Genomic DNA, 25,187 nt, shown 5'->3' with positions numbered 1-25,187 from the left:
CAACCCGACCTGGTACGGATCCCACACTGATGAGCAATACTCAAGTATAGGTCGAACGAGTGTTTTGTAAGCCACCTCCTCTGTTGATGGACTACTTTTTCTAAGGACTCGCCCAATGAATCTCAACCTGGCACCCACCTTACCAACAATTAATTTTATATGATCATTCTACTTCAAATCATTCCGTACGCATACTCCCAGATATTTTACAGAAGTAACTGCTATCAGTGTTTGTTCCGCTATCATATAATCATACAATAAAGGATACTCATGTAGAAACATTTTATTTCATGAAAGATTGATGTGAAAACCACATCCCCTTGAAAATTTGGCCTACCTAACAGTTGTTTGTTTTGTGACTGACATGTCTTATCAGAACACCCTCATTTTTTTCATTTCTAAAGAACATCGGCTCTTTTCTGAAATCTATGTAATTAAAAAGATATCTTTATTCAAAATTAGTGGTTTCTAAAATGTTCAAATCATTTCAAAAATCTGGTGTCACTGTTTTGTAGCCCTGATTTTTCTGCTTCCAAAGATGTATAGTTTTACTAGAACAACATTTTAGTTAAGAGAGAGTCTTGATTAGAAAATCTGAGTTTCTATAAATTGCTTGGCAAGTTTTTCAAAATCCCTGGGATGAAAGTACATGTCCACACTTCTGCTGCATGAAGTGATAGCCATCATTTAAGGTCATCTGAATACTGCACAATCCACAGTGAAACAGAATAACTTCATTCTCTAAAGTGGCTGCACACTGAAACATTGTTGCACACCTACGAATGCCCTGCTGCAATCTGCGTAGAAAAAGGTGTTTGTTGTTTTGTTAAACAATGGTTTTACCTAGCAAGAGCAAGCATTCCAAAACATGCACTACCTGCATTGTTTTCTGCCAGGTTCAGTGACTAGTAGCACTTAAAGTTATAACAAGATGAACAAAAAGTATGTGCCACTAATACTTAACGAAAAGATTAACGTAATCGAGATGAGTGTACGAAATAATGATGTGTTTCAAATGCAGTAAAACACTAATTTATGATATTTTAAGAAACCAGGATTAGATACAGGGTAAAAGGGAATGGGAAAATGAAAAGAAAGATGGAGAAGACAAGAAATGAAGAAATTAATGAAATCATGTGGGAATGGTTCATAAGTGTGTGGGTAAAAATTCACCTTTGTCTGCACTCATATTGCAGAGAGATTCTGAAAGTAGCTAAAGAGCTTGGAAATACTGAGTTTAAGGCATTCACAGAATGGCTGGACAGTTTGAAAGCTAGGCGCAACATTGTGCGGAGTGAAGAGTGTGGGGATGCTAGGAATGTGCAGGAAAGTGTAGCAACAAAATGTTAGACAATAGTGTACAACCTAATTGCAAATTATGACCCGAAAGATATGTTCAGTGTTCATGAAACAGGACTGTTTTATCATGCATTTCCTTCAAAATATTTAGCAATTCAAGGTGAAAAGCGCACCAGCAGAAAAATGACCAAGGTAGGACTCACTGTAATGCCGTGTGGAAAAATGCTAGGTGAAAAGGAGAAGCCACTGGTAATTGGAAAGTCAACAAAACTGTGTTGCTTCAAAACTGTAGGCGTCAGTAAGCTCCTTCTAATCACATACTGAAGCAATTAAAATACATGGCTGGTAAGTGGTCTTAAGGAAGAATGGCTGGGTTCCTTCAGTGCCTATATGGAAAAAAGGAAATTGCCAAGTTCTTTACGAAGACACTGCAACCTGCCACCCGAAAGTCAAGTTATCAAACCTGAAACTGTCTTGGTTCCTCCATGTTCAACCAGCCTAACACGATCCAAGGACCAGGGGGTTATTTACATATTCAAATCCCACTATAGGTGTTGAAGAATGTAAAAGTGCATTTGCTCTTGTACAGCCAGTTTCTGTCCTGGATTGGCAGTAAGGGAAATAAAACCTAAAACTGTTACCAAGTGCTTCAACAAAATGGGGTTTGGAGAACAAGAACAAAGTGCTTCTGTGACCATAGATGGTCAGAAAAGTGTAGCGGCAATTGCTAAATTAATTAGAATTCCAAACATTTCACAAAGTGCAGATGACTACATTTGAAGTGATGACTTTCTGTTAACTCAGTCCACTTTTACTTCAGCAACAGATTTAATAGAGATCTGTAAATGTCGTGTGACTAGGGCCTCCAGTCGGGTAGACCATTCGCCAGGTGCAAGTCTTTCGATTTGATGCCACTTCGGTGACTTTGGATGGGGATGAAATGATGATGATTAGGACAACACAACACCCAGTACCTGAGCAGAGAAAATCTCCGACCCAGCCGGGAACCGAACCGGGGCCCTTAGGATTGACATTCTGTCACGCTGACCACTCAGCTAAAGGGGGCGGACAATAGAGATCTGCAACACAGAAGATCATCACGAAGAAATAAGGGAAGATGACGAGAAGCAAAATGATGTCCCCAGAAAAATAAAGACACCTGAGGAAACGATTACATACATAAAACATTATGTAATTTGTAGCACACACAAATTCTCCGAAGCTGTTGGAACTATTGTACAGTGCAAACAATTGTGTAGAAAACCCAGTCTGAAATTCAAACAGGTTTCCCTCCTTGATATGAGCTGAAAAAAAAGTATCTATGTATAAAAATAAATGACTTTATAGTCAAATTAAAAATACAGAAATGCCACATTATTTATCAATATACAGTAAATGAACTTGAGCACCTATGGTGCTAGAGTAAAGGTACATAAATATGTGCATAATTACAAATTTATACTTTTGTGCACAATACTTTGACAAATTTTATGTAGTCTAGTGAGTTTGTGTAAGCCAGAAACTTGTCCAATTTTGAAAATTATTTTACTTCCATGAGATTCTGTTTTGAGTAAGTTTTACTGTACTTTCATTTGATGATCAACACGTTTTTGGAGTGCAAAGGAAGGAAGAAAGATTGAGTTTAATGCAGTCATTAGAGATGGAGCACAAGCTCGGCTCGTGTAAAGGATGGGGGAGGAAATCAGCCGTGTCCTTTCAAAGGAACCATCCCAGTATTTGCCTGGAGCAATTTAGGAATATCATGCAAGACCTATGTCTGGATGGTCGGACACGGGTTTGAACCATCATCCTTCTGACTGCGAATCCAGTGTACTAACCACTGTAACACCTCACTCGGTTTCTTGGAGTGCCCCTGGATAAAAATGTGAGTTAGAGGTCCATGTATTGAGGGCACTCTTTAAACAATAACAACTATTACCTTAGGGGGTTTAGAGCCTAAGTTACTAAACCTCCCTCAGGAAAGTTCTCATGCCATATTTTAGATGACTAGCCACACACAGTGAGAAATATGCACACTCTCCTGAAAGAATGTCAGTTTACCACTGCTTCCTTGATTTCTATTGTCACCTGACGTCACCAAAAAAACATATCTGGGACACTATTGTGGAGAAACTTGTATGTCACAGCCTTTCAGTGACAATTGCTGATGATTTGTAGAAGTGCTGCAAACCTCCTGGAAAGATTTTCCAAAGGAACACATGCAGGCCCTCTTTTATTATGTCCCCATATCTTTAGACCTTTTAATTACAGTAAGTGTGATCATAACAGTGTACAGAATCTTCAGTATCTGCATAATCTGTTCATTTATGTCATAGCGATTGGAGCTGTTGGTTTCTTTCCCCTCATGAATGAAAGAGAAATAGATTTAACAGTTCCAAAAGCTAGGTAATATGTTTTCCTACTTTTAAATATGTCTAAAGGCAGTACTGTGAATGAAGATAAGTAATGGACAATGAATTCTGTCTCCTTATAATTTAGAATTTTCCTTGATGTGTGTGTGTGTGTGTGTCGCAATTTGTTCTTTTCATAATTTTTGATATTCCAGCCTGGACTTTCTGCTTCCATTTTATATATGATAGGTGTTGTAATTTAAATGAAGACTGCTGTATAAAAAAAGAAAAATAATTTCTTAAAATTTAATTCACAAAATCTGCATCCTGCTTTACTTCCTTTATGTGATGGTTTCTGGCTAAACAGCAGAAATCTCATAGATGCAGTTGATTGATCTGAATCATTACCAGGTGCTGCTCATTTATTGCAACCTGCAGCTTAAAGGTGAGTGCTGAAGACATAAGGTAGGCTCCTGGAACCGGTGACATCTGATATATAATATGTAACAGCTGCACTGTCATCTAGGATCATTCATTTGTGAGGAACTTTCTACACAGTTCCCATCCAGAGCTTTTTTAATAATGTATTAGTTTAGATGAAGGAAAAAAACATGATTTCATTCTGGAATGACATACTCAATTTCTATCAGAAATAATAACTGAATGTTTTAAAGGCTTTTTATTGTTATCTTTGAAAACATATACATGAGTTAATTAATGCCAGCTCTATTTCAGCATGGACAAATAGATGCTGGATATTGATGACTTATTGCCAGATAATTCTTTCACAGCTTATAAATAATTTTGTAAATGCATCAGTTTGATAAAAATTAAAGAGTAATGTTTTTAATGTAAAAATGAGTACATAGTATAATTTAAACTTTCAGTATACTCAACCTAATTTGATGTCTAACTTAGTTGCTACTCACACTAGTCTTATAATATTATGGCAACCTACCAGAAAGAAATATTCTCAGGCTTGACAAAAAGCAGTTCAGACTCTCTCAAGGGTTATTTACATGGAACAAGTAGCATTTATTCTAAGACATAAAAACACTTCTGTTTGAAGGTTTCATAATAATAGTTTTCTCTTACACTTCATATTCTAACTGCCACCTACACAGTATAAACATCCTAAGCAACTTTTTGAAAAGACTTGTTTCAAAGCTATGAAATAATAGAATTTGTTATAAATTTAGGTAACTAAGGTATAAACAAACAATAAAAATTGTGTCTACTCTATTAAGACAAATGCACTAGAAGTGAAGATGTTTGAACATAATTACACTTTAAAAATGTTATATAATGGAGTAACATATCCTTCCTTTCTAGATGAAGAACTCCAACTAAATGATCAAAGTACGCCTTCATTATCACATCTTTTTCCTAATACCATGTACAGAAAATACTTTATTCCCCAAATATTTGGAACTGAGCACAGGTAAGAAAATATGATACTAAGGTATATAATGAAGTAACAGTTCTTGTTTTTTTAAAAGTAATCCTTGAACAAAGTGGAGACCTTTGCCTCATGTTCTGGTTTTCATGTATTAGGTATTGTGCATGAACTGATCAAAAGCCAAAGAAAGAAACACTGCTCCATTCTTTTACCCAAACTTTCACAATATGACTACCAAAGACAAATCTATAGACACACAACAATGAGTTACAAATTGTGTTAGAATAAATGCCAGTATTGTATACCATACATTTACATAATCATTACTCAGAGCAACAATGCTTGAAGCTTGAAAATTTTACACATATATAGAGAGCTTTCTTATAATTTTTGTTAACATAATGTGAATGATTTCCTATGTGTGTTTCTTCTTCCAAAAAAAGGTTTCTCTGAAAACATTTGCAGAGTACCCACAACTCTGACTCAGTGGCACAAAACAACTGAGTTCCCTGTGCAGAAGCCTGCTTACTGTTTACGTACTTTGTGTAAATGTGTTAATTTCTCATCAGAGCTATGGTTAAGTTTTACTTTCAAGTTACTGTTATAAAATGGATATTTTCATAAGCAAATATTCATTTTATATTACATCATGAGCAAATACAAACAGTTTCTCATAGTCTTATTGGTACTGTTACTGTGTGTTAAAGCAAGTTATATAGTAGTGCTGCACAAGTCCCAGTTAAAGGGGGGAGTGAGGGACAGTCTCTCATTTTGGAAAAAAAGGATGATTCTTCAAGACAGATCTATGATGATGGGCACCACCACAATATAGTTTTTCTTTATAACACAAAATTGTTTTAAATACACTTGAAGTATGTAACTGCTTCTATACATTTGTGTTGTGCTACATGTATGATTGAGTTTGCCTGTCATCAGTGCAGTAGGACAGGTCTAGAAATCAAGTGGCTGGTCAGCACTTCCTTCAACATCTTGCTCTGTGTCATCATCCTCATCATCATTATCATCTTCACTCTCTGTCGGACTGCTCTTGTTTCGCTGCACTGGGGGTTCTGCACATAAATGAACAACAAATTAAGTTAGGTGCACCTAATACAACTTGTACTCCAGTGTGTTGTTGTAAATGGGTGAGGCCTTACCACAGCTGGGCTTTCCTCTTGTACGAGTATTTGGTTTCTCAACTCCATGTTTATCAACACACCAACACATACCAACTGAAGTGTGACACTGCGTAGAGCGATAATAGCCTTCATCATCGCAATCTGGTATATAAACTCCTAAAATGAATGAAAGAACGAGTGTTAATGCCATGCTATGTAGAATACAATCATAGTTGATATTAATAATATATCTCAGCAAGTATGATATTTTAAAATTTTACAGAATTCCTTCAGGAGATTCTCTGTGAAAATTGTTAGTGATTAAGACTTAGAAGAAAGATCACTCCGAAAAGAAGAACTTTCAGTTACAGATTATGTATTTTTGTGAACTATTATTGTCATTCACCTACAACTGGTAGATGGCACGTAATGGCGTGCATACCTGAAAGTCCCAGCTATCTCATGCTCACCATTTCTTCATGCTTGTATCTCAGTTCGACAATAAAAACAAACCAAATGGCATTTCCAAAAATTGAGTTGAATATATATATTCAATATTTTAACTACAAGAAAAACCACTGTCAAAACTTTTTATGGCCTCAACAATATTATGAAAAGACACATTGCTACTCACCGTAAAGATGACACATTGAGTTTGCAGACAGGCACAACAAAAAGACTGTTGAGCGTTCAGCCAAAGCCACCTTCAACAGAAAAGGGCGCGCGCGCACACACACACACACACACACACACACACACACACACACACACACACACACACACACACAAAAAGGCAAGCCCACTTCACACACGACTGCTACCTCCAGCTGCTACGGAAAGAATGTATAGTTGTAGTGACTGGAGGTAGTGGTCATGTGAGGTGTGCTTGTTTGTGTGAATGCGTTCATTCCTTTTTTGAAGAAGGCTTTGGCCAAACCTCATATGTAACAGTCTGTTATTTTCACAATACTGTTGATATTTCAACCTGAACATTTCTATTGTCGTCTTCAGTCATAAAATAATCCATCCAAGCCTCTGTGTGTTTGTATGGGGGTGGGTGCAACCATCAATTGATTATTAAACAATTTGTTAATTTTCCAAAACATATAAAAACAAACTGGACAATAATAAACAGCAACTACACAGCTTAATAGGTTAACAAGTCCAGATATACCCAATAAGAGGTCATAAGTTTACCGAGTAAATCGGGGCTTATTCTCCTCTTCACAGCAGCACATGGCCGATCAGTTTTATCAAAACAGTGACACCATTCCCTGGGTGACACAAAAATGTCGCGGTCAGAATCACAAGCATCTAGGAACGGTTTGATGCAGCGTTCACTCTGATCATGCTCGAGGTCATAAAGTTCTTGAAGAGACAGCTGGTCATCGGCATCCAAATCGAGATGTTGGAACATCCATCGAACCTCTGTTTTGCACGAGCTGGGGAAATGTGCTGAAAGAATGCAGAGCAGAGTTATTGCAATTATTACTATCAGAAAAACTGGAGAATCATTTTGAAGAGCAACAAATGAGAAAATATCATCAGAACTAATTACAACAAATAGTTCCCCACACTGAAATCTAAAAGGATAAAAAAAGCATTCTTTAACTTTCCCTAACAGCAGCTTCATTTCAGGTAAATAAGCGACAGTACACGACTTATAAAGTGTACCTCTTGTGAAATAACAGCAAGTTGGCAGTAGCTCCTGCACTATGCCCATGTAGCATCATTCAGAACTTCATAGCTTAGTCCCCCAACTAAAGTATCTGGTGAAGTCCCTATTTTACTAACAATCCCTAATTTTCCTTTCTCCCCCTCCCTCCCTCCTCCCACTCTCTTCCCCTCCGTCTCTGCCCCCCCCCTCTCTCTCTCTCTCTCTCTCTCTCTCTCTCTCTCTCTCTCTCCCCCTCTGACTTCATTTTACAATTCTGCTAAATGTACATGGCTATCCACCTTAGAGTGACTGTCTGGATTTTAATAAAACTTTTTCCGTTTTTTGTTGTCATTAGTAGTGAAACACACTTTAAGAAAATCAATGCCTTCACACTGTAAGTTATTTATTTTGCCATTATTGTTCAAAACCAGAGTTAAGAACTTTAGGTATGTGCGGGAGATACAGCAGATGGACAAAAATGTGGAAACACCAAAAATCTAACACATTATCATGCTTAATATGGCACAGAAAAACCATTAGCATTAGCAGTCCAGTCATCTCAGACTGGGTACATACAGTCCTGTACGGTTTTCAAGGGAATCTTATACCATTCTTCCTGTAAAATAATGACCAGTTCAGGTAACAATGTTGGAGGTGGATACTGATCATACACCTCTCTCTCCAAAGTCAACCACAAAGGCTAAATAATATTGAGATCTGGTGACTGTGATGGTCAGGGGAGATGTGACAATTCATCTTCATCCTCATGCTCGAATGCACCAGTCCTGCATGAGGTGAGTTGTGTGAACAGGGAGCCTGTTGTCCTGGAACACAGCATCACAATGGGGAAATGAATATTGTATGAAGGGATAGACCTGATAGCCAAAACGGTCACATAATCCGTAGCAGTGGTGTGACCTAGCAAGAACACCCATGGGACCATGAAATACCATGATGTGGCTGCCCAAAGCATCACCATACCCCTTGGGATGTAAACTCAGCCAGAAGTTGGAAACAGTCTGAAAGAAGACTGAACCAACAAAATGGCCTTCTTCATTCCCCACAGCCCAGGTTTTATGCCTTCAGCAATATGATTTTCTGTTACAGGCATTTGCATCACTGATGAGTGGTTTTGCAATTTCAGTTCATCCTGTAATTCCCAGCTAATGGAGCTTCCTTTGTGTTTCTCGAGGTGTTTGCATATTTTTGTGCAACCCCTGTATATTTCTGCTATTAGTGAAGTGAGATATGTCAAGTTATGTGCTTCTCATTTATCAAGTGTTCCTCTGCTTATTAATAATCACAAATTCACACAGTAACGTATTAATGCGAAGTAAGGTAACCTTTGCTCCTATTGTGTGAACGCCTGCGCTTAGTCTCTGTCATAACAACTGAGAACCAGTCAAGCAGTCTGTTTCCCATGGCCTGCAGAGCAGATGGTGGACATTCCTTGTTCCAGGATGAAGTGTGGCTTGGAATCAGCATGGGTTTTGTGTCGAGGACTTCATTGTAGCCACGCTGGCGATCCTTATCCTCAGAATATGGCGGATTTGTAGCAGTGTAGCTGTCCTGAAAATATACAAACATACTTTTAAAGGTGTGTCAAATGACACCACTCATAGGGACTCTCTAAGAATAATTTTTTATTCAAAAATTATCTGTATCACAAATTGGGAGTGCTATCTTACTCTTTACATTGCAACAGGAAAAATCTGATCATTATGCCTCTTTTGCAGTTTAAAAGCAAAGCCAACAGATGTTGTATTAAATCCATATATATATATATATATATATATATATATATATATATATATATATATATATGTCAACAGACACACAAACAAACACAAACATACACACAGAATTCAAGCTTTCGCAACAAACTGTTGCCTCATCAGGAAAGAGGGAAGGAGAGGGAAAGACGAAAGGATGTGGGTTTTAAGGGAGAGGGTAAGGAGTCATTCCAATCCCGGGAGCGGAAAGACTTACCTTAGGGGGAAAAAAGGACGGGTATACACTCGCACACACACACACATATCCACCCACACATATACAGACACAAGCAGACATATTTAAAGACAAAGAGTTTGGGCAGAGATGTCAGTCGAGGCAGAAGTGCAGAGGCAAAGATGTTGAATGACAGGTGAGGTATGAGTGGCGGCAACTTGAAATTAGCGGAGATTGAGGCCTGGTGGATAACGGGAAGAGAGGATATATTGAAGAGCAAGTTCCCATCTCCGGAGTTCGGATAGGTTGGTGTTAGTGGGAAGTATCCAGATAACCCGGACGGTGTAACACTGTGCCAAGATGTGCTGGCCGTGCACCAAGGCATGTTTAGCCACAGGGTGATCCTCATTACCAACAAACACTGTCTGCCTGTGTCCATTCATGCGAATGGACAGTTTGTTGCTGGTCATTCCCACATAGAATGCGTCACAGTGTAGGCAGGTCAATTGGTAAATCACGTGGGTGCTTTCACACGTGGCTCTGCCTTTGATCGTGTACACCTTCCGGGTTACAGGACTGGAGTAGGTGGTGGTGGGAGGGTGCATGGGACAGGTTTTACACCGGGGGCGGTTACAACGGTAGGAGCCAGAGGGTAGGGAAGGTGGTTTGGGGATTTCATAGGGATGAACTAAGAGGTTACGAAGATTAGGTGGATGGCGGAAAGACACTCTTGGTGGAGTGGGGAGGATTTCATGAAGGATGGAAATGAGAGGGTAAGGAGTCATTCCAATCCCGGGAGCGGAAAGACTTACCTTAGGGGGAAAAAAGGACAGGTATACACTCGCGCACACACACATACATATCCATCCGCACATACACTGACACAAGCAGACATTTGTAAAGGCAAAGAGTTTGGCCCATACTCTTTGCCTTTACAAATGTCTGCTTGTGTCTGTGTATGTGCGGATGGATATGTGTGTGTGTGCGCGAGTGTATACCTGTCCTTGTTTCCCCCTAAGGTAAGTCTTTCCGCTCCCGGGATTGGAATGACTCCTTACCCTCTCCCTTAAAACCCACATCCTTTTGTCTTTCCCTCTCCTTCCCTCTTTCCTGATGAAGCAACAGTTTGTTGCAAAAGCTTGAATTTTGTGTGTAGATTTGTGTTTGTTTGTGTGTCTATCGACCTGCCAGCACTTTCATTTAGAAAGTCACATAATCTTTGTTTTTAGATATATTTTTCCCACTTGGAATGTTTCCCTCTATTATATTCATATCATATATATATAACAATTCCCACACTCACAGTACTGTAACATATCGCAATCCAGAGGGCTGCAGAAGTCTTAGATTGACTCTACATAGCAGTAACACACTGCTTTCAAAAACAAATTATTGCACAGTATTTCACTTTCTCAGTGTGCTATGACATCCTCTACTGGCATGCTGCAGTACCGTGGCACAGGATTTCATTGTCTGCTAGGACTGCAGATGTGTATTTGTAAATAAACAAAAAGACAATTATGTAACTTTATTGTTTTCAGGTGGTACTTACATCCTTATGATGACCCTTATAATCTACAACAAAATTGTGCTTATAGAAATATTTCTTGCCAAGAGGCAAACTTTCATTCCATTTTGGTGGATAACAAAGTTTTAAGCACTTTGGATGTTAAGTCTTTAAAATATGCTGCTTCCCCAGTGATGGCTGACATAACTAATGCACGAATTCTGAAGAAAATTAATGCTTATGTTACTAACCACCACTGCTGCTTACTATTACTGCAGGAGTGAATTTTTGCAGGGTTACACTGATGGCTACACCATAACTTTTCTACATACTGGAAGAAAAACAGGCTGTTCCCAATGAACAGCGTTGCTTGTGCTCAATGAACAATGTTAGTTGTCTTTCTGCAGACAGAAATATTCAGTTGCTGACTAGAAAACCAAATAATTTGTAAGAGTGGCAATTAACAGGATAAGTTTTAATTTGCTTTCAAATTCTTGCCTTATTTCTGCCAGTAGCTTGATAAAGACCTTTTAGTATCAAACTGCAAAACCCCACTCTGAATGCCAGATAAGGAGGCAAAGTCGACATGAATGCTATTATTGTGCACTGCAATTATGTACAACACATTTAATCTTCGTTAACAGCTTGAAACACCATCAAGAGATTCATCCACTGCAAAGTGAGTGTATCAATTCCGAAATTACTGATGTGGCCCAATAAGAGGTGCAATTGCCTTAGAAAAATATAAATAGTTACTTGATTAATGATATTTTATACCTAGAATTCCTTTGTATCCAATTGGTTAACAAACTGGAATGTTTACACCAATGAACCAACCAAAGAACTTAAATCTGCTTATTCTCACCTTATGAAAATCTTTTGGTGTGCGGACCTTGAGAAAAAGAGCTACAGTACTTAAACATTGTGTGAAATCAAAAAGCAAACTCACATCACACACAACTAACCCATTTCATGTGAGCTTTGACCACTAAGCAGGAACAATATGATTACTGCTTGAAATTCTTGTCCTTAACTAATGAAAGCATCTCTGACTGTTGATTTGAGATCTGTCCACATTATTTAACATGTCAACTGTTTGCTACCTAGTCTTAAATCATATGTTTCACACAGATATTAGTTTGTATTTTTCTGCCTATTTACATTCACACTTAATTTTCTGAATTGGAAAGATATTGTTGTATTTGTGTCAGAGGAGGATCTTTGATATTCACGAGCAGTCTACAAACAACTAATATTCTGGTAACTTCTACAAATTTAGCACATATTACACCAATTTACTAACGAATAAGAAGAAATCTACAGGCTGCCTAAGAGTTTGGTAGATAATCTACCTGAATTCCAAGGTACTTCATGAGGTTTCATGTTATACTTTACCATATTTAAGAACAGTCCTCATGGTAAAGGACTACCAAATGCTTTTAAAAGTAAGAAGAGGAAGGGTCACACAAGTTAACAACAACACATTGTTACACTAACTGTAAATAGAACATAGATGCATGGAGTCATGAGAAAGTAACTGATTTACTGATCCTAATAGAGGAAATCAATAGGTAACTGACATTGGAACTCTTTACAATTTTAGGTAACAAACTGACAACACAATTTCTGAAACACAAGCAAAACTTTTCCAGTTCTGGTCCAAGATATTTGTACCTACACTATCAATGAATAGTTATTCACTGGTATTTTTTCATGACTCTTCTGGGTAATAATAAACTACTTATGTGACAATTGTTCATATTTACCTTATTGTACTTGGTGTACTTTATGTACTTGTAGTGTTTATTCTCATATTTGAAGTCTTCTGGGGTGAACGTGTACTTGTCCTGTGGCAGCCGCTGCTGCTGCTGCTGGGCCTGCTTCTTCTCTTTCTCTGCTGTCATCTTGAACTTGTTCATCAAGTTGTTGAGGCGCTCAGTTTGCCGCTGCTTCTTACGGATGTGAATGTCACTTTCTGTAAAGTATTATGACAATGTAAAAACTTTTTGCTTTGGTAGAAACAATGGACTTTCTACTCTTTGCCTTCTTTGCAAATAAGCACATTCAAAGAATTCTTTTTACCTGAGAATTAAACTGATCTGCACTATTTTCTGACACTTTTTCTCATGGTGAAATGAATGATTTTTTTATTGGTCCCATTTGATTACATTATGTACAGAGTGTGTATCTGTAATATAGGACAGATCAACTTTTTAAAAAATTTATTAGCTTTTGGGATATGGCCATACATCCATCTTAATAGTGTAATGTCAACTGTCATGATGCAAATGTAAAGATAACACAACACCCAGTCCCCCTGAGCAGAGAAATTCTCTAACCAACCTGGGAATTGAACCCGGGGCCTGATGGTTAGCAATCTACTGTGCTGACTGCACAGCTACGGAGGCAGACAGGTCAATTTAATCTAATATCTTAAAATATTTAGACACATATTACCATATAAGACAATGCACTACAAGCTATTTACATACAATATATTACAATATTTTTAACTGATTATGGTACATACATATGACTAATAACAGCATTCCTCATTCTTTGAACATACATCCCTCTACACTAAAAAAATCTTTTTCCATTAAGTAATCCTTTAGAAGTTTCTGCAATGACCTTTCACTCATACTGTCCAGTAGAGTCTTAGGAAGATGTGTTACCAATTGTACACCAGAGTATCAAGGACTTTTTCCAGTAGTTCTCAGTCTGTGTGGTGTACTTCACAACTGGCCTCTATTTCTTTGTGTTGCATGTATGGCTTTGACTAATGTATGGCTTTGACTAATGATATTATTGTTATGTATACATATGTGGCTGGAAAAGTCAGTTTGTTTAGATTATGGAAGGTAGTTGCCCACTAGTCTGTTTGGGTTTTATTAACACTGCCCCTAATGCCATTTTTGCAATACAAAAATTCTTCTTGTAAAATTGCTGCTGGAGTTTACCCAAACAGTAATTCCCTACTCTAAGTATTGTTCAAATAGTGTGTGGCACACTGTAAATAGCAATTTTTTGTCAGCGTAATGTGCAAGCTGTTGTTTGTGTGCTGTCTCCACTGGAGCTTATTGACAACTTCAATTCCCAAAAATTTTATGAAGGTAACTTCTTCCAATTTGTTTTATCTATGTGATCTTTCTTTCCTGTGTTCATGAATAACATGAACATTGTCCTTTTTTAGATTATAATTAAGACATTCTGTATGAGCCACTGTAGTGTGTTATTTGTCAACAGAAATTCAGTTCTGTCCAGTGCTTCCAGACTTTCTTCTACCTTCAAACCTGATATGTAAATAAAATAACATATCCTATTCGTAGTACTTACATGAAGTCATAGTTTTGACCAATACAGTGTTCTTATGGCACTGATACTACAGTTATTAATAAAGAAGTCCTTCTTCAATTTCTTTGTGTTACACAACTGACTCAGCAATAGCAACTTGTACAATATATTCTGAAAAGAACCTCCACCCATTGCCACATATGTAGACTACTTATGGTGTGAAGATATATGGTGAAGGATATTGGAGCATTTTATCAATGAAATCTGTCTGCATTCTAATACAGATATATTGAGAGGACTGTTGTTGGAGCTTCTGAGTGAAAGTAAATGAATCCATGATCACAATTCACTGAAAACATTGCTTTTCTCTTAATTCCAATGTATGTTGGCACTTAATGATATTCTCTGAACCATTCAGCTTTTTTATATAATTACCCGAAACAGATTTTTGAGTAGTTATTCCCTGGCACATTTTACAATTCTCTTGCCAGTCTTAGAAACAGAGCAGCTGGAGGAAAGCTTAACAAACAAAAGGCTGAGAGAACTGAGTTATTTATGTGATTTAATATTTGGTATGAGCTTAAAGTAAGGTGGACAACGAATAGTCTCAGAAGGTTCAAGGCTGGTGATGCTTGTGTGTGTGTGTGTGTGTGTGTGTGTGTGTGTGTGTGTGTAGGGGGGAGGGGGGGGGGGAAGAGGGAGAATAAAGGATAGGAAGAGTGGAGATTATTAGAGTTAAGCAAAGCACTAGCAGAGACTGGACAAAGGTGGGGAAGGAAACTGGCGATTTCTCCACTAAAGAAAACATCCTGCTATTCGACAAACTGCGTGTTGGCATCTGTCTCGGGTTCTTCGGCCGACGTTCGTCTGGTGATTTTCGTGACATTTCGCCAGCAGGGGTGGCTGGCATTGTCAGAGTTTTACTATCCATTGCTGGTGGTGGACTGGAGGGTAAAACTTTGACAATGCCAGCCACCCTTGCTGGCGAAATGTCACGAAAATCATGAGACGAATGTCGGCCGAAGAACCTCAGACAGAAGCCAACGGGCAGTTTGTCAACAAGTGGCCACGAAAGCCTTAACAATTTTGTAACCTGCCATGTGCCATAATCTCTTTAGGGTAGCAATCTGCATGACCAGTGTGGTACTTCAGCCCCATCCACCTGAGGGAAAAAACACACAAGATCTGAGTTCTTACCACCCAGGTAGATTTAACTTAGCTGCTTATATTAACCACCAACAACAAATATGATTTCACATAACTAGTGAATTGTAGGTGAAAATCAGTTCGTCTTGTGTTGCAATGTCAGTTTATCAACAGAGTGACTGCATTTACTGAAAATATTGTTTGCCACCTTACCTTTGCACGGGCAGAACCCCTTGCAGCTGACCCTGATTGATGTGTGATGGATGCAGTTATGATAATCCAAACGGCACAAGGAGCTGTAGGTGCGGTTGTCTGTGCCACACAGGAATGTCGGCTTCACAACAGGGCATGGGTTGCATCGCCTGTGGACAAATGGAATTGTGTCAGAATTTCTTACAGTTTTATTTCAGTTTCTTTCAAACAACGTCACATCAGGACAGAGTAATGGAATGCCACTTTATTAAGTGTGCTGCTTATTGGCAGAATTGGTGGTGGTGGTGGTGGTGGTGGTAGTGGTAGTAGTACTAGTAGTAGTAGTAGTAGTAGTAGTAGTAGTAGTAGTAAAAGTAGAAGCAGCAGCAGCAGAGCTTTATTCGTCCATTGACAATGTATATTGCATGCATTTAATCACAAAGTGAATAGGGATGAAGATACAGGGGTGTACAACAGTACCCTAGACTTACCAGAATGCACAGTACCACATTCAACATTGCATATAGAACACTGATTAATTAAAAAAATGTATGAAAAGGTATTATATGTGGAATGCATATTCGACATTTACATACAAATAAAACCAGAGTTCTAACACTTTTCTTTAAAATATTCATTCAATTTACAGCAAGCACATGATTACAAATATTCACGAAATGCAGTTAATGAATATATAACGATGAAAATAATCAATTATTGACAATATAAACTAAATGGATAGATTTTTTAATCTATCACCAAGTAGTGATTGGAGAACACACACACATAAAGATTTAATTTTTACAAGCTTTTGAGCCTGTGGCTCCTCCTCCTGGCAGAAGAGTTGAAGGGGAAGGATGTGGGGTGAAGGAAAAGGACTGGGGAAGTGTAGGGAAAGGGTTACAGTTCAGAGAAGTGACCCTAAGCCCTGGGTAAGGGGAGGCTTACCGGTGGGGATGAGAAGGAAAGACTGATTCAGACCGAATTGCGGTAGTGTTGTGAATACAGTTTTGTTGTGTACTAAGGTGTCACGTAATTTGTCATGTATTCACGTTCGCTGGACAGCTTGCAGCTACTTTTAGATACAAAAGAACGCAAAAAACATGACCATCTACGTAAAAGCCTAGTACACACCAAAACTGTATCCACAAGACTACCGCAATCCCAGTTGTATAACGGTGACATACGTAAGTTCACGTTTTTTTTTTCTTTGTTTACTAATAGCCACACAACAGCAGAAGACATGACGCACGCCGCAAAAAAAGTATATAATAATAATAATAATAATATACCACAGACAATATTGCGTCAAGGAGGACACAGAATACTGAATGCCTTCAAAAAGTTTAACTTTATTCCTAAAGAAGTGTTGTTTCTGTCTAGTCCCATTACAATCTTTTCAATGCATTGCGTAATAGCTGATTCTGCACTAATGCCTCTGCAAAAACCATGTGGATTTACAGTGGAACCTCGTTCAGCGAGCATAATTCGTTCCGCAATCTTACTCGTTGTGTGGAACATTCACTAAGCGATGCAATTTATCCCATATAAATTAATGTAAAATGCGTTAATACGTTTCACGCGGAACAAGTACTAAAAGTTTTATCTTTTCGTGCCATTTATTCAAATAACGTTATACCTACAGTATTATGTACTTTATTACTCACGATACGTAACTAATTCTTTTTTACTAGGAAGCTATCTATATTCATTTGTTTCTGCCGACGCTTCAACTTCAACACTTGGAGAAAATTCGACACAGCATTATCATCAAATAAATTTGTAAAGCGCGTTGCTACTGGGGTAATGATTTTCAATGAACGATGCAACCGATTCCCATGCTTTCAGCATTTCTCTTACAGCGCCAAAAGATTGCTGCTTTGCTAACACCTCCTCCTCCTCTGAAGAAGAACTCACCACAAGTTCCTGTTGTGAAACTCGCTGCAACTCCATAATCTCTTCGGTGGCCATTTCTTGGCTGTGATCTTCTTCAAGCTCATCGATATCATTGTTACCCACTTCTAGTTACAGGTCAAAGATGCAATCTCGTTGACTACAGACTCTACAGATACTGACTCAAATGCCGCAGAGGCACATTCGACAACGCACTCCGGCCAAAGCTGCTTCCAAGTAGAAGTGCGAGTTCTCTTGGTAACTCCTTCCTACGCCTTTGCGATTATCTTGACGCAGGCAACGACCTCGAAGTGAAATTTCCAAAACACTCTGAGAGTCAACCCAAAACAATGCTCGAAGAGTGCTTTAGTGTAGAGCTACTTAAAGTTAGAAATAATCTGCTGGTCCAAACGCTGGCGTAACGAAGTGGTGTTGGGAGGCAGAAATTGGATCTGGATGAATTGAAATTTTTCAAGGAGGTGGGCAGGAGCATCGTCCATAACAAGCAAGAGATGGAGTGGCAGAGTCATCTCAAGCACATATTCTTTCTCGGAAGGACCAAACACTTCATTGATCCAACCACAAAAAAGATCATGTGTCACCCAGACCTTGTTGTTGGACCTCCAAATTCAAATGGTTCAAATGGCTATGAGCACTATGGGACTTAACACCCGAGATCGTCAAACATGGTTCAAATGACTCTGAGCACTATGGGACTTAACTGCTGAGGTCATCAGTCCCCTAGAACTTAGAACTACTTAAACCTAACTAACCTAAGGACATGTCACACATCCATGCCCGAGGCAGGTTTCGAACCTGCGACCGTAGCAAACGCGCGGTTCCAGACTGAAGTTGGACCTCCACATCACATTTAACCTGCTCTTTTGGACTTTACACTTCTTGAAGGCTTGTGGAGTTTCTGAATGGTAAACAAGCAGAGTTTTAGTTTTCAAATCGCTGCACGACTTGGCAGAGAATAACAGTATGAGACTATCTCTCATTGGCTGCTGACAGGGCAATGCATTCTCCTCTGCTGTTACAGAGGTACGTTTCGCCATCTTTTTCCAGAATAGACCGGTCTCGTCACAATTAAAAACCTGTTGCGGCAGATAACCTCAGAATCTACGAGCATCTTGAAGTTGCTGATGAAGTTCTTTGCTGCGTTAGCGTCGGAGCCGGTTGTTTCGCCGTGCCTCACAACGCTGTGGATGCCGGTTCTTCTCTTAAACTTTTCGATCCACCCACGGCTTCCGTTAAAAAAACTTCTTCGGCCGCTGATGATCGTAGCGTCTTCTTCACGATGTCGGAGAAAATCATTGTCGCCTTATCACAAATGATGTTCTCATTAATAGTGTCGCCTTGTTATTGCTTTTCATTTATCCATATAAGATGCAACCTTTCCATATCGTCCATAATACGAAGCCGTTGTTTAGATACTCTTGTCACTCCCTTTGAAGCATCTATCTCCTTAATCTTGTCCTTGTTCTTGAGGGTAGTGAAAACATGTTGTAGTCCGATTGTATGTGCGTGCTAAATCGGCAACGCTCTCACCACGTTCGCGGTTTTCAGCGACTGTACGTTTCATTCCAAGGTCATTTTCTTTCTCTTATGGTCGTCTTCGTGTGGCTGTATTTTGGGGACATTTCTACGAAGGTTATTAAAGTCTGCACACAAAAAACAGCGTGTGAACACAAGTTTAGAAAAATATATGATCACAAGCTGCACTAAGACGGTAGGAGAAAGAGAAGCCAGACTGCATTACGTACTGAAGACATTGTTGATATGCGGATCGTTTCCCCCGCCGCGCGCGAACAGTTGGTGACGTCACATTAAATTGCCGTCACTCGTTATGCGAACTGCGCGAATGGGAGGTGCTCATTAAGCGAGGTTCCACTGCACAGACAAGAGACTGAACTTTCCTAGGTAATTTGTTACTCTACGTTTCATGACTGTCTCCATTACTTATGAAAATACAGGTAACAAAGCTACTAGTCTCTAATTTTCCACTTCATATATATTACCTTTTATGTATAGTGGTTTTATTTTTGAATTATTTCATCTTTATGGAAACATCCCTTCTGATAATGATGTATTCATATGTGAGAGTGGATCTGATACGACAATAGCACATTTAATTATGATTGAACCAAGTATCTCATTGATCCCTGAAGACATTTTATTCTTGTAAGAGTTTCCAATTTATTTGTGGGGCTTAGTAACACGAGATCAATACTTTGTTCTCTTAAGACTGAGGTTTTACTATGCCTAAAGCAATTTTTATTCAGGTTGACTGGAGATCAAAAATGGTTCTGAGCACTATGGGACTTAACTTCTGAGGTCATAAGTCCCCTAGAACTTAGAACTACTTAAACCTAACTAACCTACGGACATCACACACATCCATGCCAGAGGCAGGATTCGAACCTGCGACCGTAGCGGTCGCGCGGCTCCACACTGTAGCGCCTAGAACCGCTCGGCCACTCCAGCCGGCCTTGACTAGAGTATTTATGAAGTGGCCATTTATGTAATTTGTTAGACTTAGATTTCTGAGTAACATGCTGCGATCACTTTGGAACAGTGTCATCTCGGTTTTAAACATTTTTGTTTATTTCTTTTTTACTACATTCCATATTCGTTTTGATTTGTTTGTTGTCCCTATAATTGCTTTGTCATTGTGCATTTTGTAGCTTTTTTAAATTTTCCTATAAATTTTCTTGTATGTCTTAACGTGTTCCGTTAAGTGTCGATCTTCATTGGCTTTTCTGAGTTACGATGTTTAGTGATGTGATTAGATACTCTGATAACAGGTGGCATTCACTGGCTGTTGTTCATTGGGATGAACCAAATAGGGACATGAATGTGCTACAAAATGCACTGAATGATGCTTTGTTTTAAAAATACATTTTCCAAGTTTCTGTTGCTAACATTTGAATAAAGATACTCTTCCTTTCTGTGTAGAGGTCTCTTTTATATTCCTACCTATTTTTGACTGCCTTGGGTACAGAGAAGTTTATACTGTTACTACAGTGTTGTGTTCTGGCAGACCAAAGTTTACATTTAGTGCGTAAGTGGCAATGTTTTCGACACTTATGAAGATATTATCTGATAGGAAACTCTGTCATTCTTGTGGGGTCTAAAAAGAGCAGTTTTATATGAAAACTGCTTTGGAGAGTCAAAAAAGGTGCATTTTGAGTTCTCATTACAGCTTGTAACTGCGGGAAACAGAGAATCCAGATTTATGCTGTCCAACTGAGATGCTTTTTCTCCACAATTATCAGTTGAAACCAAGTATCAAGATGTCATATCAAAGTTAAATTTTATGCCAATCAATGATGCATGTTGTATAGTGCAATCTGTACAGCATTTTCTGAAAAAAAGAAAAGAACTGCATATTGGAATGACAGTCTGACGCCACTCTCACTAACGATCGTTCAAGTGATCACAACCCTAGGCTTGAGAACTTATGTGAAATTTATAGAGGTGCATGTCATGTTCCATAATTTGTGAACATATGTATAAAGCAGAAGTTGTTGACTGTGCACTAATTGTCCGTCTAGAATTAAGTCATATAGTAAAAAGCATGCCGATCAGCATCACATCCAGATACAGCATGACACTGCACTCCCATTAGGCCCCACTCCATTTTAATGCAGCTTGTTGCACAGGAATTTAATTAATGCAGAAAATTATAAAAATGTGCACTGTATTAAGGATTCTTTTTGTTAATTATTTGTGTCTAATTGTTTTAACAAACTAAACTGAGCTCAACTTTGCACAAGTTGACAACGCACGGAGAGGTAACATGGCCATAATTACAGTATTTCTTTTTGGAAATGCAACGGAGGAAACGCTAATGGTTCTAATGGCTCTGAGCACTATGGGACTCAACTGCTGTGGTCATCAGTCCCCTAGAACTTAGAACTACTTAAACCTAACTAACTTAAGGACATCACACACATCCATGCCCGAGGCAGGATTCGAACCTGCGACCGTAGCAGTCGCACGGTTCCGGACTGCGCGCCTAGAACCGCGAGACCACCGCGGCCGGCGGAAACGCTAATGGAGGCACTGCTTTCCATAATAGGTGTGTCACTGTTGGCGGTTTGATTTTGCAACCTTGGAAGTTATAGAACATGAACTGATACTTTCGCTAAACTGTTTTGGGGTGGCGTAATGTATCTGTGAGGGCACACCTTGGTTACTGGAATAGGACCATCCATTAACCGAACTGCGGGAAGATACAACAGAGAAATAAACGGGAGGAATGGCAATGTGCATGGACGAACTCAAAGATCTATTCATGTTTTGAAGCAAGAAGATGTGGAAATAGTGACTGATAGTGTAGAGGAAGGGTTACGATAGGAGCAGATGGCATTGTTGCTGAGTTAAATAAAGAGGCCTGTATGATGTACATGCAGCATTCTTTTGAGCGTAATAGCTTCAGAGGAGCTGCATCTGAGTTTTTTGAGGTGAGAACAGTATTTCTTAGTAATTTGAGCTGGTGTTTATTATTATTATTATTATTATTATTATTATTATTATTATTATCCGGTTTCACAATGCAGCATTTTACATTTTCCGGTACCCCAAGATTACACATCAAATTTGATTTTCATCCTCCATTGAGCTGGTGTTCTATGACGAGTTAAATTGTGAGGGAGAGTTGGGGAAATTTTACAGTTAAACTATACCTAAATATACTTTTATTTTTGATTGAACATAATTCCAGCTGATACCACAGAGATGTATGAAATCTGTGAATACTATTTTATCAGACGGAAAAATTATAGTGGACTTAATTATTCCCATCTGTGGTGAAGCTCTAATAATGAATGGTCATTAAAAGTTCAAATCACGGAGATTTGAAACAAATTACACTTCCTTTACTCATCACTACATATTCAGCAGTAAACACAGTAAATATGGTGGCAAAATATTTTTGTAAAACAACGAAAACGTAGGACATTAAAACCAGTAAACGGTTGGTAGCACTAAATGTACGAGATTATTAGCAGACATGCACCTACTGGAGGAATTGCGGGTTCTAGTTCTTATATTCCGCAATCTTAATGAGATCTACCTAGTGAAGGTAAGAAGTACATTTAAAGAAACATTTCCGGAACGAATACAGGGGATTTCCAGCGTGCTGAGCAGCTTAAAAACTGACGGGTGTGCCGAGATATCAACAGTGAGGGAGTGTATAAACACAGCGTTTGTAATTTACTGCAGTCTTTCTGAAACGATTTTGCTCTAGAAACGAACAAAGGAGCTCATTTTCGCAGAAGAGCTTTAATTACGTTATCGCATCTCTGGAGCGGTGGGACTGCAACCGCCTCCTCATCCACAGCCAGACCTCCGGGGATACTCTTTTGTTTCTTAAACAAGAGCGAGGCGACAGCAGAGAGGCAGTTCCGCAGTGCGTTATACAACTGTTTTTGGGTTGTATACAACACCTGGCTCGCTTCGCTACTTGAGTGACAGAAGGCATGATGAATAGAACCAATTAACGACATTTGTTTCAGTGAGAGTTGACTGTTTTCAGAGGTTATTCATTAACTGTTGTACGAGGAAAAAACAATAAACGGAGGAGGAGGAGAAAACATTAACTAAAAGGTGATAGTCGCCACGTTTAATTGCATCACGCGATGCGGAAGACAAAACCCGAATTTCGGAAACTTTATCGCTGTCCTGTTTGCGTGCAAGACCAGAACTGATTGTCCTTGTCCTTTGTTCATTGTCCTACTTCACGCCGAGCGTACCGGAAATTGGAGCTTTGTAAAGCAGAGTAGTGTGTTAGTTCAAATGAGTGGATTTGGTGGAAGGAATACTTGCTTGTCTTTTTTTATGGTTATTATTTTCGCTTCTATGATGATGTTTCTTGTTTACGATCTATTCGGGGAGGGCATACCGCCTACCGGAAACATAAAGCGAAGCCAAGAATTCTGTTGATAAGTTTACGCTTTTGTTTTGGTTTATCAATTTTGAGTGGAATACTCTTTCAAATTCTGAAGGTGGCAGGGGTAAAATACATGGAGCGAAAGGCTATTTACAATTTGTACAGAAACCAGATGGCAGTTATAAGAGTCGAGGGACATGAAAGGGAAGCAGTGGTTAGGAAGGGAGACAGGGTTATAGCCTGTCCCCGATGTATTCAATCTGCATATTGAGCAAGCAGTAAAGGAAACAAAAGAAAAATTCGGAGTAGGTATTAAAATGCATGGAGAAGAAATAAAAAATTTGAGGTTCGCTTATGACATTGTAATTCTGTCAGAGACAGCAAAGGACTTGGAAGAGCAGTTGAACGTAATGGACAGTGTCTTGAAAGGAGGATATACGATTAACATCAACAAAAGCAAAACGAGGATAATGGAATGTAGTCGAAGTAAGTCGCGTGATGCTGAGGGAATTAGATTAGGAAATGAGACACTTAAAGTAGTAAAGGACTTTTGCTATTTGGGGAGCAAAATAACTGATGATGGTCGAAGTAGAGAGGATGTAAAATGTAGACGCAATGAAAAGGAAAGCGTTTCTGAGGAAGAGAAATTTGTTAACATCGAGTATAGACTTAAATGTCAGGAAGACGTTTCTGAAAGTACACTCCTGGAAATGGAAAAAAGAACACATTGACACCGGTGTGTCAGACCCACCATACTTGCTCCGGACACTGCGAGAGGGTTGTACAAGCAATGATCACACGCACGGCACAGCGGACACACCAGGAACCGCGGTGTTGGCCGTCGAATGGCGCTAGCTGCGCAGCATTTGTGCACCGCCGCCGTCAGTGTCAGCCAGTTTGCCGTGGCATACGGAGCTCCATCGCAGTCTTTAACACTGGTAGCATGCCGCGACAGCGTGGACGTGAACCGTATGTGCAGTTGACGGACTTTGAGCGAGGGCGTATAGTGGGCATGCGGGAGGCCGGGTGGACGTACCGCCGAATTGCTCAACACGTGGGGCGTGAGGTCTCCACAGTACATCGATGTTGTCGCCAGTGGTCGGCGGAAGGTGCACGTGCCCGTCGACCTGGGACCGGACCGCAGCGACGCACGGATGCACGCCAAGACCGTAGGATCCTACGCAGTGCCGTAGGGGACCGCACCGCCACTTCCCAGCAAATTAGGGACACTGTTGCTCCTGGGGTATCGGCGAGGACCATTCGCAACCGTCTCCATGAAGCTGGGCTACGGTCCCGCACACCGTTAGGCCGTCTTCCGCTCACGCCCCAACATCGTGCAGCCCGCCTCCAGTGGTGTCGCGACAGGCGTGAATGGAGGGACGAATGGAGACGTGTCGTCTTCAGCGATGAGAGTCGCTTCTGCCTTGGTACCAATGATGGTCGTATGCGTGTTTGGCGCCGTGCAGGTGAGCGCCACAATCAGGACTG

General features: G+C 39.5%; 1 protein-coding gene across 1 annotated transcript in view; it reads right to left on the bottom strand.

Annotated features, from left to right (window-relative positions):
* Positions 1 to 4,314: 4,314 nt before the first annotated feature.
* The window catches only part of LOC126220931 (proteoglycan Cow), a 380,564-nt gene continuing 359,691 nt past the window's right edge, over positions 4,315 to 25,187 (bottom strand). The window contains exons 7-12 of the mRNA XM_049942177.1: positions 15,932 to 16,080; positions 13,045 to 13,253; positions 9,168 to 9,393; positions 7,365 to 7,622; positions 6,207 to 6,344; positions 4,315 to 6,119 (exon numbers count right to left, since the gene is read on the bottom strand). Coding sequence (XP_049798134.1) covers positions 6,001 to 6,119; positions 6,207 to 6,344; positions 7,365 to 7,622; positions 9,168 to 9,393; positions 13,045 to 13,253; positions 15,932 to 16,080 — 1,099 coding nt within the window. The 3' untranslated portion in view covers positions 4,315 to 6,000. The remainder of the gene's footprint in view (positions 6,120 to 6,206; positions 6,345 to 7,364; positions 7,623 to 9,167; positions 9,394 to 13,044; positions 13,254 to 15,931; positions 16,081 to 25,187) is intronic.

This window comes from Schistocerca nitens, chromosome 1 (assembly GCF_023898315.1).
Source record: "Schistocerca nitens isolate TAMUIC-IGC-003100 chromosome 1, iqSchNite1.1, whole genome shotgun sequence".
NCBI classification, from domain to species: Eukaryota; Metazoa; Arthropoda; class Insecta; order Orthoptera; family Acrididae; genus Schistocerca; species Schistocerca nitens.
The sequence above is the reverse complement of the archived record's forward strand: the minus strand, read 5'-3'. Positions and strand labels throughout refer to the sequence as shown.